Consider the following 15,879-nt stretch of genomic DNA (forward strand, 5'->3'; position numbering starts at 1 on the left):
CCTAATTTCTATTCATATTTTATGCCCCCTTAAATGTCCCTTTTTCAAAGAGTACTTCCCTGGCACCCTTCATTAGATTAGCTGCCCCATCATATTTTCACTCTACCCACTATGTAATCTTCTGTAGCACTTACAGCAATTTAAATTAATTATTTGTGTGATTATCTGTTTGAATATCTAGGTTGGGAATCATGAGCTCCATGACAGGGAAAGAATCTATCTTGTTGACACCTGTAACCCTGGCACTGAGCATAGGTCTTAGTACAGAGTAGGTGCTCAGTAAGTATTTGTTGAATAAGAAGAGTAGTGTCTGCATTCTTTATTTCGTATGCTTCATGATAATTAGTCTACTCTGGATCAGTTATAAGGAGGATGAAGGGACTTAATGAAAAAAGGTTATGAACTTTTATAAAAAGTCATAAAAAGTAATGGTCAGCTTTAATAAACCTTACTCTTAATGTTTGTTACCACACATCTTTTATATTAGTTTGAGTTTAAGAAAATAAGGTCCACAAAGAGTGTGTGCCCTTTTGCTAGGTTTTAAAAGATAGGCACTCTTAAATATTGGCACTAATTAAGATAACTAATTAAGGAATTTAAAATGTAATCTGATTTCTTTGTCTCTGGCAAACTCTAAGGCCTCCAGCTCTCTCTGGCCACAGTGGCTGCTTCTCCCTGCTGTTCTCTTTGCCTGCATTTGAGACTTTAAGCTTTGAGGACATCGTGCTTTTTAATTTTTTTAATGGTACAGTTACTTTTTTATTTTATTTATTTATTTATTTACTTACTTACTTTTGGCTGTGTTGGGTCTTCGTTTCTGTGCGAGGGCTTTCTCTCGTTATGGCAAGCGGGGGCCACTCTTCATCACGGTGCACGGGCCTCTCACCATCGCGGCCTCTCGTGTTGCGGAGCACAGGCTCCAGACGTGCAGGCTCAGTAGTTGTGGCTCACGGGCCTAGTTGCTCCACGGCATGTGGGATCTTCCCAGACCAGGGCTCGACCCGTGTCCCCTGCATTAGCAGGCAGATTCTCAACCACTGCACCACCAGGGAAGCCCGACATTGTGCTTTTGATGCTTGTTAATGCTGTGAACAGATTTGTGTAGGTGGTGAGAAAATTCTTTTACTTTCACTTGCTTAATAACCTTGATCCGTGAGGTCATTTGCACTCAGAAAACCCAAATCTTTAAACATAACTTTAAGAAAAAAGAAAAGTATTAAGTCATTTGCAGTTTTAAAATATTACTCTACCGTGAAAATTCTCGGTTTAGAACTTAGTTGCTAATCCAGTCTATATTATATTTAACTCAGTGTTGTTCATTGATACCTCATTCTATCTTCAGAAATAAAAATGTAAATATCTACTATAATGTCATTGTTAAAGCTGAAATGTTGAAGACCTGCTGCAGGATGGTAGAGAGGAGGTTCTTTAGAGTAACTTTCATTAAGTCAGTTTGGAAGATAGTGTAAGCCTCAGCAAGCTGCTGCATTACTTACTTCAGTAGCACCTGTTGTCATATATCCTGTTTTTCTGTTTAACAGAATCTCTAAATTTGAAGAAATTTATGGACACTTAAGTTATCAGACATTAATATTTTGGACTAATCAGGAGGAGAATAGAACTAACTCAGTGTTGTTACTATAATTTTCATTTGCTAGGTTTCTTTTCAGTAGTTCAACTTTGACATTTTGACGGTGTGTTGAGGTCTTAGGTTCTTAGAATCCTTTTTACCTTTTCAGAGTTTTAAAGCTAAGTGAAGTAGAAAATAATAGTGCCCAGCATCAGATCTCTGAAGATTTTGTCATTTTGGCCAACAGGGAGAAGAACAAAGTAAGTCAGGAGTACTTTAAAATCCTTTGTATATCACTGTCTTTCTATATAAGAATATAATATGCAAATGTATTTATCTTTTAGTGGCAGAAAAGAAAAGCACAGTCCTATAAAAGTCTGTTCATTTTGTCTACATGGGTAGCTAGTCTTAGCCCCATGTATAATATCTATGAGATTTGAAGAGAGTTGATTATATTGACTTTATCTTTTGCTTATTTCTGTTTCCTTTCTGGGTTTCTCTTTAAGTTTTTATTGCTGAATTATCAACCTTTGGGTTTAATTAATTGTGCAAACTTAGGATAAGAAAGGTTAGATATAAACTTTAAAAAATTACACACTATTCTTTAACTCCAAACGGTTCTTTGTCTTTAGCATACAAATTAAGAGCCTGAAGAAAATCATGCAGAGGGAAATTTCCAAAAGCAGATCGACTCTTTATTTGCTGTGCTATACTAAGGCAAAAATCAGAAGGGCAGGTGAAGTAACAAATCTGTAACCTTTGTATTTCTATTTTGGTATTTTATCCATTAAGAACTTTACTATAATAAAGTATTTTTATTAATTGGAGGATCCAAAATCCGGTTCAGAATTTTCTCAGTTGAGGAAAGAATTGTGGATGTTAGAGAAGGGTTGGTTAGTTAACAAATTCGTTAATACAGTTTTGCCATTGACTACATAATAGGACTTGTCATATATTTTTATTTCTCTCCATATGATAGAATGAAAACTTACCCACTGTTACAGCTTCTGGACGGGTGGTTAAAAAAAGCTTTAACCTTCTGGATGATGACCCAGAACAAGAGGTATTACTTTAGCCAGAAATAATAAACTAAGCTTGTATGAACTTGCCCTGGGGTAGAGGTTGGGGAGCTCCATGCAATCTTAGTCTGTAGCATTGTGTGTGCTATTTGAACCGATGTGTCTCTGTCTCCTCTCTTTTCATATTGGAATTATTCTTAAGATTTTGTTTGCAGAAGATTTCATAGGACCGAAATAATTTGAAAACACTATTATTAGCTTATTGTTTTGTTGATGTGCACACTTCCTAGGGTAATCTCTTAATAGAAAATTATTGAGTCAGATCTTGATGACTATGGCTTTTGCCTTGTTTTTCACTTACTAGACATAGATGTGTTTGTTAATGTTCATGAGCCAGAGGAGGAGGGTGTAAGGGTGTGGTAAATCAGTTCAGCCTTTGGCCTCAACTTGCCATTGCCAGTCACTAAGCTAATACATTTTTATCCTTTTCTTTTAAAAAAAAGAAGCACTGGAATTACTTATGAACTCAACTCAAAGGGTTCATACTTCAAATATATAGCCTTTGCGTAAATACTGAATCCCTTTAGACTCTATAACTATATAGTTCGTATGACCATTTCTAGGTAGAAATATTGAGTAGCCCTCTAAGGATAGTTTTTTTTTTTTTTTTTTTTTTTTGCGATACGTGGGCCTCTCACTGTTGTGGCCTCCCCCGTTGCAGAGCACAGGCTCTGGACGTGCAGGCTCAGCGGCCATGGCTCATGGGCCTAGCTGCTCCGTGGCATGTGGGATCTTCCTGGACTGGGGCACGAGCCTGTGTCCCCTGCATCGGCAGGCGGACTCTCAACCACTGCACCACCAGGGAAGCCCTAAGGATAGTTTTTGAAAATCTTTTAAAATAGGTTGGAGGTGGCACAGTATGTAGCTACTCTCAAAATATATATTTCTATATATATATATATTCTTTTGAACCAAATATATATTTATTCTTTTGAACCATTGAGAACAAAGCAGAAAGCTTCCTACCCTGTATGTAAAACTGTATTCAAGAAAAACATACCAAAGTTACCAAAAGATGGCAAGAATACTTAAGAAGGGAGAAGGCACTAGCAAAGAGAAAGATACTCTGCATTGTGAGATTAGAAAACAAAAACTTTTCACCTGTAAAGGAAAAGTTGAAAGGGGTTGTGACTAAAATCTATAAAATTACTGACACTCGGGCAAGAAGTCACCTTTTGAAGTTTGCCCAAGGTAAGATTAAGGCAAAAAGTAAATTAAAAGGAATCACTGGTAATAAATCTACATAAATTTTTATGTCATAGGTGGTAAAGGCAGAAAATGTAAATGGATTAAAAAGCAGTTTGACCAAATGTGAGTGAAGGTTTAGTATTTGGTGATTAAGAGAAACTTGCTGTACCTGCCAAGATGTGCCATCCCTGGATGGGTGAGCATAGATCTGCTTCCCCATGAGGCTGTTGGAGTCCCAGGTTTTCTTCCTTGAGACAGAGTTCTGGGGTTAGATTTTTCTCTCTTAATGTCTTTACCATCATTAATCATTTCTAACTAACGTCTCTTATCCCAGTCCTGTTCTGTGGGTTGGATTTCTGTTCCTAATATTCTCCCTCAAGTATAAGCAGCCATTTTTGCTTTCTTTAGGGAACCAAAAAGGTGTTTTTTTTCTGCGCCACGTGGCTTGCAGGATCTTAGTTCCCTGACAAGGGATGGAAAGCGTGTAGTCCTAACCACTGGACCACCAGGGAATTCCCTAAGAAAGGGTTTTTTTAAAAAAAGGATGGCAAATAGGGTCATAAATAGTATATGATGGGCTATCAGTTCTTCTTGAAATGACTTGTGTTTTTCTGGTATGAGAACCTTCCGAGCACAGTGGGCAGTCTTCAAGTTTCAGAACTGAGTTTTATATATTTAGTCCTATCTGGAAACCAGTGAACACACCTATCAGTGTCAGCAGTTGAATACCTCTTTCAAATTTGGAGACACTCTGGCTTGCTGTCATAATAGAGAATTTCAGTTATACTTTGGCTGAGATCTACATAGACTTGGTTGTGTTCATCAAAATCTGTAGGATACTTCTTGAGTCTTAAAAATCTTGAGACTGATGTTTTACTAGGCAGATAAGTGGAAGCACATTTCTGTCTATGCTCCCACCCGTTCATTTTTCTTTCTACATATTTTTATAAATAATAGTTAAGCCACAAATGTAGAAATAATCCTAACTGCATTTTGCCCCTCTTTTCTTTTGCTTTATCATCCCCCAAGACTTTCAAAATTGTGGACTATGAAGATGAGTTAGATTTGCTTTCTGTGGTAGCTGTTACTCAAATAGATGCTGAAGGAAAAGCTCACCTGGATTTCCACTGTAATGAATATGGAACTTTACTTAAAAGCATTCCACTCGTGGAGTCATGGGATGTGGTGAGTAGAGTCCATGGAATACAAAGTTGTAAGAGTTTCCTTTATAGGTGACATTTATTGGAACAGATGTTACGGTGTTCACGTCAGTCCAGGTTCACCTATACCAGTGACCACATGGAAGAGGTTATCATCCTACATGCAGGACAAAATGAGTACTTCTTTAGACTTTCTCCTCTAGGGAGTAGAGGATGCCTCCTTACCAGTGGCCTTAAAGATAAAGCTTTATGCTTTTTTCATGAGACATGCTGTCTATTTCCTTACCATAGTCTAGTTTTCTCCCATTTTATAAGTTTGGTAATGTTCTAAAAAATAAAAATATACTGTATCGAATCCCCACAGTTATTTAATAGAGACAAATCTAAGCGTGTAGGGTTTTCAAGCACTCTTGGGAGTGTTTGTCTGCTCTTCTAAGTATTATAGAAAATAAAAGTTATAAAGAATAGTAGATGTTACTTTACCCAATCATTGTTTTATCTGTGGAGAACCTGAAAGATTTAGCAACTTGGCCACGGTCACAAGTGAAATAGTGGCAATGTTGGCAATAGAATCTGGGTGTTCAGACTCCTAAGTCCAGGGTTCTTTTCATTCTCAACATTTTGTGTCATGCTTTTCTCATAAGTCGTCTGCATATCCACAAATAATGAAAAATAAACTATTTCTGGCAGCTATTTTGCCTCCAAGTGTATATTTGAACATCCCTAGCATAGACGCTGTGACATTTTAATGACCCAGTAGTGAATATGATTATGTGAAGAGGAGATTCCATTTGCCTTTGTTTTCGTTACAGACTTATAGCCACGAAGTTTACTTTGACAGAGACTTGGTACTACACATAGAACAGAAACCCAGCAGGGTCTTCAGCTGCTATGTTTACCAGATGGTATGTGACCCTGGGGAAGAAGAAGAAACCACAAACAGAAGTTGTAAAAAAGATTGCGGTAATTTTAAATTTTGAGATGTAACTTCTGAGACTTCTAGCCAAACACCCCAGCAGCCATGTCCAGTCCTCCTCTTTATTATCTGCATAGCATATTCTCCAGTATTTTCCAGAAAGGGTCTTGTGTTGACTTCAGATGACTGTGACTTCTTTTTTAAACTCTTGCCATACAAGGTGGTGAGGACTTCATTTTATGTAGAGATTTTTTACAATGACATCCCAAGAAGTCTAACATTTTGCAGTTTTTAGGCGGGTAGTGATGCAAATATAAAACATTGAAGAGCAGAGAAAGAGGTTAATTCTAATTATTGGGAGAGGGTCATTGATGAGTAGGTGTTTAACGTGGTTGTTAAAGGATGGCCTGGGATTTTGATTGGTAAAACTAAGGGGGAGAGATAAAAAGAAAGATACAGAAAGAAATCAAGAAATCCTGTATCCTCTCACCCAAACTTTATTTAAGGATGGAAAATGAGATGTATAATATGAAAGCATACTTTGAGCCAAAAATGTGTCATCACAGTTTAAAAAAAATGTATATGTATATATGTTTTGTATTTGTATATAGTATCAGGAATTGGCTATAGTTCCCCAATTATCTTTTCTTCCATGGTTTTATTCTCTTGGTTTGTTGTTCCCATTGGTTTTTTGTGTTTCTATTAGGCTAATGTAAAAGATATCAAGCAAACTGTAAGTGAACACTTTTTCTCTCATATGTAGGCTGTTTAGCTGTTACTATATCTAAGAATGTTGTATTCATTTCACTCTTCTATTTATTTGGTGAGTCTTCCAATTCTGCTTAGGCAATCTTTTCACACCTAGGCAATAAGATAAAGGTATCCTGGGTTGTACCAGCCCTGCTCCCTGTAGAAGAGTAGATAAAGTCCCAGGAGTTCTTACGAGCTTAGAAACTGACTGGCAGCTAGAAAAAGGTTTTGGCTCTATCTTAGCTGTGAGATGAGTATTTTTTTTTCTTTATTAGAACTGATCAAAATATGATCCTTGAACTCAGATAATCATGCTTTGGAATGTTAACTAAAAGCAACCCAAGTAAAGGGAGGAAAATGTTTCTTTGTGGTTCCTGTTTGAAAAATCCAGTTGCTTGCAATCCACATGTTTAGCACATTTCTCTGATTCAGGCTCAAAAGAATAACTAGTAAAAATAGAAGGGGAGGAGACAGCAGTGAAAATCATTGCTGATTCAAATTTAAAATTAAAAGATGGGATTTTAGCTTAGATGATTTACATCAAAATCCTCCAGTTTTTCCTTCAATTTTGGCCTGATCCCATGTTAAGAACAATGTGAGTTCTGCCCTCTTCTGCCCTTGAAGTTTGCAGATAAATTTCAGGCTAATTATGATCAACAGGGCTGGTGAGAGAAAGGCGTTAGCTATTCCAAAAGTCTAGAAATCAGTAGTAGAGTCCATAAATTAAAAAAAAAATAAAGGGAACAAACCTAAAACTGTCTTTTGTGCAATAGAAAAGAAGATTGCTAACATTTTAGAATAAGGGAAAATATTTATATGTTGGCTAAAAATAAATCTTTCTGAATCTGCACTTATGTATAATAACCACTTGGGAAAGTAAAAGTGATCACCTCATGAGCAAGATGATAAAACTATCTTCATATATTAAATTCTCATACTTTCATATCTACTAGTTGAAAAATCCATTCTCGTTTTATGCATATTTAATAGTACTATTTAATATAATATTTGAAGTCAGAGTATTTTGGAGATATGATTGTGATTACAAAGCACAGTTATGAATAGCTGAATAGTTATGATGTGCTAGATATTGCCCCAAACTTCCAACTAGACATGAGCTATATCTAAATAGTCCTGCCCAGTGAATTTATATCTTGAAAGAAGTTCGATAAGAGGAAGTAGATAAATACCAGAGGAAAGAAAAGAAACCAGTATGGTGGGTTTCAAAGCAGATGCAGTGCTATGTAAAGGCAGAAAGCCTGCTCTCCATTTCCGAAAGTGTTTCAGAAAGGGATGTCTTAAGACTTCAATCCTGTCAGATTTTTGTTAAAAAGCAGGTTTGTTGAGTTTACCTTTCTCTAAGTCATTGCCTTCTTTTGATGAAGGAATTCATCTGTTCAGAAAGGCATCTGAGAACTATCTGAGATTCTTGGCTGCTTTTTTGGTGGGGGCAGGGTTGGGTGGAATACTTCAGTCAAGACAGGAACTGACCGCTAAGAAACGCCTGCTGTCTGACTGCTGCCCACATGAAACTAGACCTGGGTCCACATGCCATATGGGCCAGGCAGGAAATGCACCTAGTGTGAAAGACAATAGGGAGTTGTGGACAGTGTAACAAATAGGAGAGCTATGCCCCAACTAAAGGGACAAGCTGCTACTGCTTAGTTTCAGCCAGTTGTAACATGATGTGGGAATGTGGACTGCATGATTGTTAACAGGAAGGTTAATTAAAAGGGTGCCAAAAGATAAAGAAGATAGCAAAGGATGTGGGAAATGCACAGGTAACAGACATAGCAGGAAACAATAGAGCATGCTTCCCCCAAAATTATTGGCTTCCCAGCTCCCCACAGTGGCATGCAGCTGCTCATTCCGCCGCCTGCAAGACATGAGACTGCTGTTCCCCTGAGGGTAGAGGGAAGTGGTAGTTAATATCCTCCTGCCCCTCCTTAACCCTCCTCTCTCTCTGACTATTTTAGAGGCTTTAACTATGTGCCAGCCTACTTAACAGGTGCTAGTGACAGGCATAAAACATTATGGGTGACATATCTGAGATTGGGTGAAACAGGGTAGCAAGATTGGGTGAAACAGGGTAGCTTCTTTTAGCAGGTCCAGATATTAAGCTGATAAGAGGTATATTTCTGCATTTCTCTCTTTGATCTAAGAGTCTGAATTCTCACAGTATCAGTGCAGCAAGATTATTGTTCTTTGACTTTCTAAAACATTTCTCGCAACTCAGAGAGAAAACAAAACAAATCCTATCGTAGTTGCTATTTGAACTACATTGTGAGGAGATGATACTGTTCTATTTAAACAAACTAAGGTTTTGTTCCACATTTTTCCATCAGTTGAATGTTTTGTTTCTTGTACATACTTTTTTCTTAATGATAACATATTTATTGAGTTCTTTCTATCTGCCAATCACTGTGATACATGTAAAATGAATTGTCTCACTTAACATTCAAAATAACCATATGAGGTATGAACTACCATTTTTCTTCCTCATTTGTAAAATGAGGAAAGTGAGGCTTACAGAAGTTAATTTGCCCAAGGGCCTACAACTAATAAGCGCAGAGATGGGAAACACATTCAGATTTGTTTGACACAAACTTATGCCAAATTTCCTCTAAAGCTCTCAAAAGGCAAAGGATGTTATTTTATCCCATATGTAGCATATTAACAATGATAACATTGGGTAAATAGGAAAATGCTTAAAAGTCTTTTTAAAAAATGATTAGATACCGAATTTTGGATAAAGTTTGGATGAGAAACAATTGGCCTATTCATGTATATAACGACATAAAAGATGGCTCTTCATGCAATGGCTGAAAAAAGTCAGTTTTTAAAAAGGTACAAAAGAAATGGTACTCTCATCTTGTTTGTGGTGATAATAAACACCAGTATTAGTAATTACTCTTAATGTAACTTGGCTTTCTTTTCAATAATTAATATGTTTTCTTACCTTCCTTACAATGTTTACATGTATGATTTACCTTTTAGAATCCCAGGGATTATGCTGGGCTAATTTCCAGTCCCTGTGTTTCTATAGAGTCTCTATCCTATAGAAAGAATAATTTATTTCAGGCCAAGGATAGATAATAGAAAGATAAGGCCAACTGGCTTTTCCTAATCATTTTATTATAAAAATTTTCAAACATACAGCAAAATTGAGAGAATTTTACAGTAAATACCCAAATACCAACCACATGGATTCTACATTTTATTCTACACGTTTTATTACTTATCCATCCATGTTATTTTTATGATGCTTTTCAAAATAAATTGCAGACATCAGTATATATCCCCCTAATACTTCAAAAGGCATATCATTAAGTAGGGTTTAGTATGGTTTCATTTTTTTCATTTTTAAGGTACATTCACATGCAGTGTAATGCATAAATGTTAAGTATAAATTTGCTAATTTTTCCCAAATCCATACACCTGTGTAACCCAAACCCTTTTCAAAATTTAGAACATTGCAATCATGCCAGAAAGTTTCCTCATGCCCCTTCCCAGTCATTCCCTACCCCAACTCTCAGATGTAACTACTGTTCTGATTATTTTGCCTCACAGATTAAATTTTTCTATTCTAAAAGAAATCATGCAAAGCATAATGCCTCTTTCACTCAGCATGTTTTTGAGATTAATTCATGTTGCCTGTATCAGTGGTTCATTCCTTTTTATTGCTGAGTATTCTCTTGTATGCATATGTCAGTTTGTTTTTTTCCATTTTCCTGTTGATGGACACCTGGGCTGTTTCCACTTTTCTTTTTTTTTTTTTCCTGTTATAAATAAAGCTGCTATGAACATTCTTATACAAATTTTTTTGTGAACAGAAGTCTTTATTCCTCTTGGGTAAACATCTAAGGATGGAATCATTGGGTCCTAGGGTAAGTGTATGTTTAGTTTCATAAAATGCCAGACCTTTCTTCCAAAGGATTGTACCATTTTACATGTCTTCAACAATGGGGACTTACCGTTACTCCACATTTTCTCCAACATTTGTGTTTGTCTTTTTTATCTTAGTATTTTTGGTGGGTGTGTAATCATTTCCAGTTGATACTTAGATTGTTTCTATAATACTTGTGCCTAGAGTAGCCCTCTTGTCAGATCTATCCCTTCATCTTTTTTGACACCACCCCCCAAAAGGAACTGCTGAAAACATTCTTTCTTTGTGATAATAGTTAAAGTAACCTAAAACTCAGGTTGAGTTATTCTTTCTCAAACATGGAATACATTGCTCATCAGTTTCTTTTGCCTTTAATGGAGACCAGCATCTGAGGAAAAACCTGGGTTGCTAAAGGGACATGTCAGACTGTTTCCACATGACTGCTGGAGCTGGACAGGATGGCACCAAAACAGTGTAATAAAACAGAATATGACCTTTTCCTATAATGATTATGAGTTCATGTTATTTCTAAATCAGGTGAATTTTTGATGCTAATAGGAAAGCATATTAAACAACCTTTATCCTTTGCCTATTAACTATATTAGATCTCTGTGTGGTTTTAATTTATATTTCCTTATTAACTAATGATAGTAAGCACATTATGTGTTTGTTTGCCATGTGTAAATTTTTAGTTTTCTTAACAAATTTATTGAGGTATAATGTACTACAATAAACTATGCATATTTAAATAATACAATTTGATCGTTTTGACGTGTATGCATCCATGAAACCATTGCCACAATCAAGATAGTGAATACATCCATCACCCCAAGAAGTTTCCTCTTGCTCCTTTGTAATCCCTCCCTCCTGCCTCTCGGTTCCCTTCCCCCTTCCCAAGTCAACCACTAATCTGTTACTGTCACTTTAGATTAGTTTGAATTTTCTAGAATTTTACATACATGAAGTCACATAGTAACTACCTTTTTTCTGGCTTCTTTCACTCAGTGTTGTTACTTTGAGATCCATCTGCATTGCATGTATCAATAGTTCATTTCTTTTTATTGCTGAGTAGCACTCTACTATATGTATATAATCACAACTTGTTAATACATTTACCTGTTAATGTACATTTGGATTATTTCCCTTTTTTGGCTACTATGAACAGTTGCGTACAAATTTTTATGGACAGACGTATACGTTATTTCTGTTTGGTAAATACCAAGGAGAGAATGACTGAGTCATAGGTTTAGGTGTATGCTTAACTTTTTAAGAAGCTTCCAAACTGTTTTTCCAAAATGGCCAAACAAAATTAATCTGCATGATGTGATACTCTATATAGAGAACCCTAAAAACTCCACATAAAAACTAGTAGAACTAATAAATGAATTCAGGAAGGTAGCAGGATACATGATTAATATACAGAAATCTGTTGCATTTCTTTGTACTAACAATGAAATATCAGAAAGAGAAAGTTTTTTAAAAAATCCTGTTTAAAATTGCATCAAAAAAATACTTAGGAATAAACTTAACCAAGGAGGTGAAAGACCTATACACTGAAAACTATAAAACATTGATAAAAGAAATTTAAGGTGATTCAAAGAAATGGAAAGATATCCCATGCTCTTTGAGTGGGAGAATTAATATTGTTAAAATGGCCATACTACCCAAAGCACTCTACAGATTTAATGTGATCCCTATCAAAATACCCAGGACATGTTTCACATAGAACCAATAATCGTAACATTTATGTGGAAACGAGGAAGACCCAGAATTGCCAAAGCAATCCTGAGCAAAAAGAACAAAGCTGGTGGCATAGCTCTCCCAGACTTCGGACTATACTACAAAGCTACAGTAATCAAAACAGCATGGTATTGGCACATAAACAGACACATGGATCAATGGAACAGAATAAGATCCCAGAAATAAACACACACCTATGGCCAATTAATCTACAGCAAAGGAGGAAAGAATATACAATGGAGAGAAAACAGTCTCTTCAGCAAGTGGTGTTGGGAAAGCTGGACAGCTACACATAAATCAGTGAAATTAGAAAACTCCCTCACACCATATACAAAAATAAAATGGTTTTAAGACCTAAATACAAGACATGACACCATAAAATTCCCAGTAAAGAACATAGGCAAAACATTCTGGGACATAAATTGTAGCAATATTTTCTTAGATCAGTCTCCCAAGGCAATAGAAATTAAAGCAAAAATAAACAAATGGGACCTAATGAAACTTAAAAGTTTTTGCACAGCAAAGGAAACCATCAACAAAATGAAAAGACAACCTATAGAATGGAGAAAATATTTGCAAACAATACAACTGACAAGGTGTTAATTTCCAAAATACATAAACAGCTCATACAACTTAATTAAAAAAAACAAAAACAAAAACGGCCAAAAGACCTAAATAGACATTTCTCTGAAGAAGACATCCAGATGGCCAATAGGCACATGAAAAGATGCTCAGCACTGCTAATTTTAGAGAAATGCAAATCAAAACCACAATGAGGTATCCCCTCACACCAGTCAGAATGGTTATCATCAAAAAGTCTACAAGTAATAAATGCTGGAGAGGGTGTGAAGGAAAGTGAACGCTCCTACACTGTTGGTGAGAATATAAATTGGTGCAGCCACTATGGAAAACAGTATGGAGGTTCCTTAAAAACTAAAAATAGAACTACCATATGATCCAGCAATCCCACTCCTGGGCATATATCCAGAAAAGATGAAATTAATTTAATCTTCTTAATTCAAGAAGATACATGCATCCCAGTGTTCATAGCAGCACTATTCACAATAACCGAGACAAGGAAGCAACCTAAGTACCCATCAACAGACAATTGGTTTAAGAAAATGTAGTATATATACAATGGAATATTACTTAGCTATAAAAAAAGAATGAAATACTGCCTTTTGTAGCAGCATGGATGGACCTAGAGCATATCATACTAAGTGAAGTAAGTCCGACAGGCAAGTATTGTGTGATATCACTAATATGTGGAATCTAAAAAAATAATACAAATGAATCTACGTACAAAACAGACAGACTGGGCTTCCCTGGTGGCGCAGTGGTTGAGAGTTCGCCTGCCGATGCAGGGGACAAGGGTTCGTGCCCCGGTCCGGGAAGATCCCACATGCCGCGGAGCAGCCGGGCCCGTGAGCCATGGCTGCTGGGCCTGCACGTCCGGAGTCTGTGCTCTGCAACGGGAGAGGCCACAACGGTGAGAGGCCCACGTACCACAAAAAAAAAAAACAAAAAAAAAACAACAAAAAAAAACCCAGACAGACTCAAACTTATGGTTATCAAAGGGGAAATGGGGGGAGGAATTAGGAGTATGGGATTAACAGATACAAACTACTGTAAATAAAGTAAACAGCAAGGATTTATTGTATAACACAGGGAACTATATTCAAAACCTTGTAATAGGATTTCCTTGGTGGTGCAGTGGTTAGGAATCCGCCTGCCAGTGCAGGGGACATGGGTTCGATCCCTGGCCACATGCCATGGAGCAACTGGGCCCATGCGCCACAACTACTGAGCCTGCACTCTAGGGCCCGCGTGCCACAACTACTGAAGCCCGTATGCCTAGAGCTGTTCTCCGCAACAAGAGAAGCCACTGCAACGAGAAGCCCGCGCACCACAACGAGGAGTAGCCCCCGCTCGCTGCAACTAGAGAAAGCCTGCATGCAGCAACAAAGACCCAACACAGCCAAAAAAATAAAATTAAAAAAATGTCTTGTAATAACCTATAATGGAAAATAATCTGAAAAAGATACATATATATAACTGACTCATGTTGCTGTACACTTGAAACTAACACAATATTGTAAATCAATTATATTTCTATCTTTTTAAATGTAAATTGCTATGGACAAAGACCAAAAAAAATTAATCTGCAAACTCATGACTGCTTTCCAGGATACCAAGGGCCAACTGTGTTTCTAAAGAACCTCTTTTGCCAGTTATGTGTTTTACTGTCATTATATAATTTATTACATTAATCCATGAAATGTGAGTATTAAAAAGAAAAGTTTGCTTTTACTATTAAAAAGTTAAATGCTTTAGAAAGACTTGCTATAATCAGGTCACTAAAAATTTCTGTCAAATGAGTGGACAAAGTAGCTGTGAAGGATTGAGAGATGTCTTAGCCTTGGGTTCCCTCAGAAACAGAGCCTGAAGCAAAGCATCTGTGCTACTTTGATAAGGAGTGAAATCCCTGCAGGAATGGTGAGCAGGAGGAATGAAGCAGCTACAGAAGGAAATCCAGTATCAAGCTGGCTAAGTGCAACTAAATGCTTAATCTCATGAATCAACCTCTGAGAAGGCACATGAACTGCCCCTGGGCAGTATGTGAGGGACAAGATGGGGAAAAATGGAGAATAATCTATCCCCCAGTTCTTATCATCTGCCACTCTTCAAAGCTCACCACCAGAACATCATTCCCCTGAATTTCCAGACTGCACAAGGCTGAGTTCACCTTGACATCAATGGACAGAAACCAAGGGGAACTCAGAGAAAAGTGATGAGTGAGGTCGTTAGGCAGGTTGTGCCAGCATGAAGTTTGCAGAGTCCACATAGAATGGTGTTGGTCTCAGTGGCTGGAACAAGAGAGGGGTGAGGCCAACAGAATTTGATTTTGTACAAGGTGTCTGATAAAAGGGGGAATTGAAAAAAATGGAAGGATTCTGGACTCAGATTTCTTCACTTGTATCTCTGGGTTCTGGTCTGCTTTAAAAATACCAGTTCTGGAAATGATATCCAGTGAGTGTGGTTTATGCCAGAAAGATGGCAGAGAACACCAATCAGCAAAATCAAACCTAAAGAAAACTTCTTGGCCTTATATCAAAGATAGTTAAATGAATGTACCCTTTTATATTTTAAATTGGAATCAAATGTTTATAAGTTGTGTATATCTTTATACAATGATTTCCTTTTTAATTAACTTTTTAAGTTAACTGACCAGCCTTCCTCAATAATGTCAGATAATAGAACTTGTTTATTCTTTCTAAAAGATTAAGCCTTGATCGTTTGATTTTAATAGTTGGGAGATACTGATTTCTTTTTAAATTGAAGTATAGTTGATTAACGTTGTGTTCGTTTCAGGTGTATAGCAAAGTGGTTCAGTTACACATATATATATTATTTTTCAGATTCTTTTCCATTATAGGTTATTATAAATATTGAATATAGTTCCCTCTGCTGTACAGTAAGATATTGATCTTTAATAACAGCTTTATTGTGCTATAATTCACATACCATAAAATTCACTCTTTGAAAGTGTACAATTCAGTGATTTTTAGTATATTTACAAAGTTGTGCAA

At 36.7% G+C, this 15,879-nt stretch overlaps 1 protein-coding gene across 2 annotated transcripts in view; it reads left to right on the top strand.

Moving 5' to 3' along the window:
• Positions 1 to 11,280, top strand: part of DCAF17 (DDB1 and CUL4 associated factor 17) — a 37,801-nt gene extending 26,521 nt beyond the window's left edge. For both annotated transcript variants that reach the window (XM_082630376.1, XM_082630375.1), the window contains 4 exons: positions 1,740 to 1,830; positions 2,550 to 2,633; positions 4,867 to 5,022; positions 5,810 to 11,280. In XM_082630376.1, coding sequence (XP_082486502.1) covers positions 1,740 to 1,830; positions 2,550 to 2,633; positions 4,867 to 5,022; positions 5,810 to 5,977 — 499 coding nt within the window. In that variant the 3' untranslated portion in view covers positions 5,978 to 11,280. The remainder of the gene's footprint in view (positions 1 to 1,739; positions 1,831 to 2,549; positions 2,634 to 4,866; positions 5,023 to 5,809) is intronic.
• Positions 11,281 to 15,879: the final 4,599 nt, after the last annotated feature.

Source organism: Mesoplodon mirus, assembly GCF_964341445.2.
Source record: "Mesoplodon mirus genome assembly, chromosome: 8".
NCBI lineage: Eukaryota > Metazoa > Chordata > Mammalia > Artiodactyla > Ziphiidae > Mesoplodon > Mesoplodon mirus.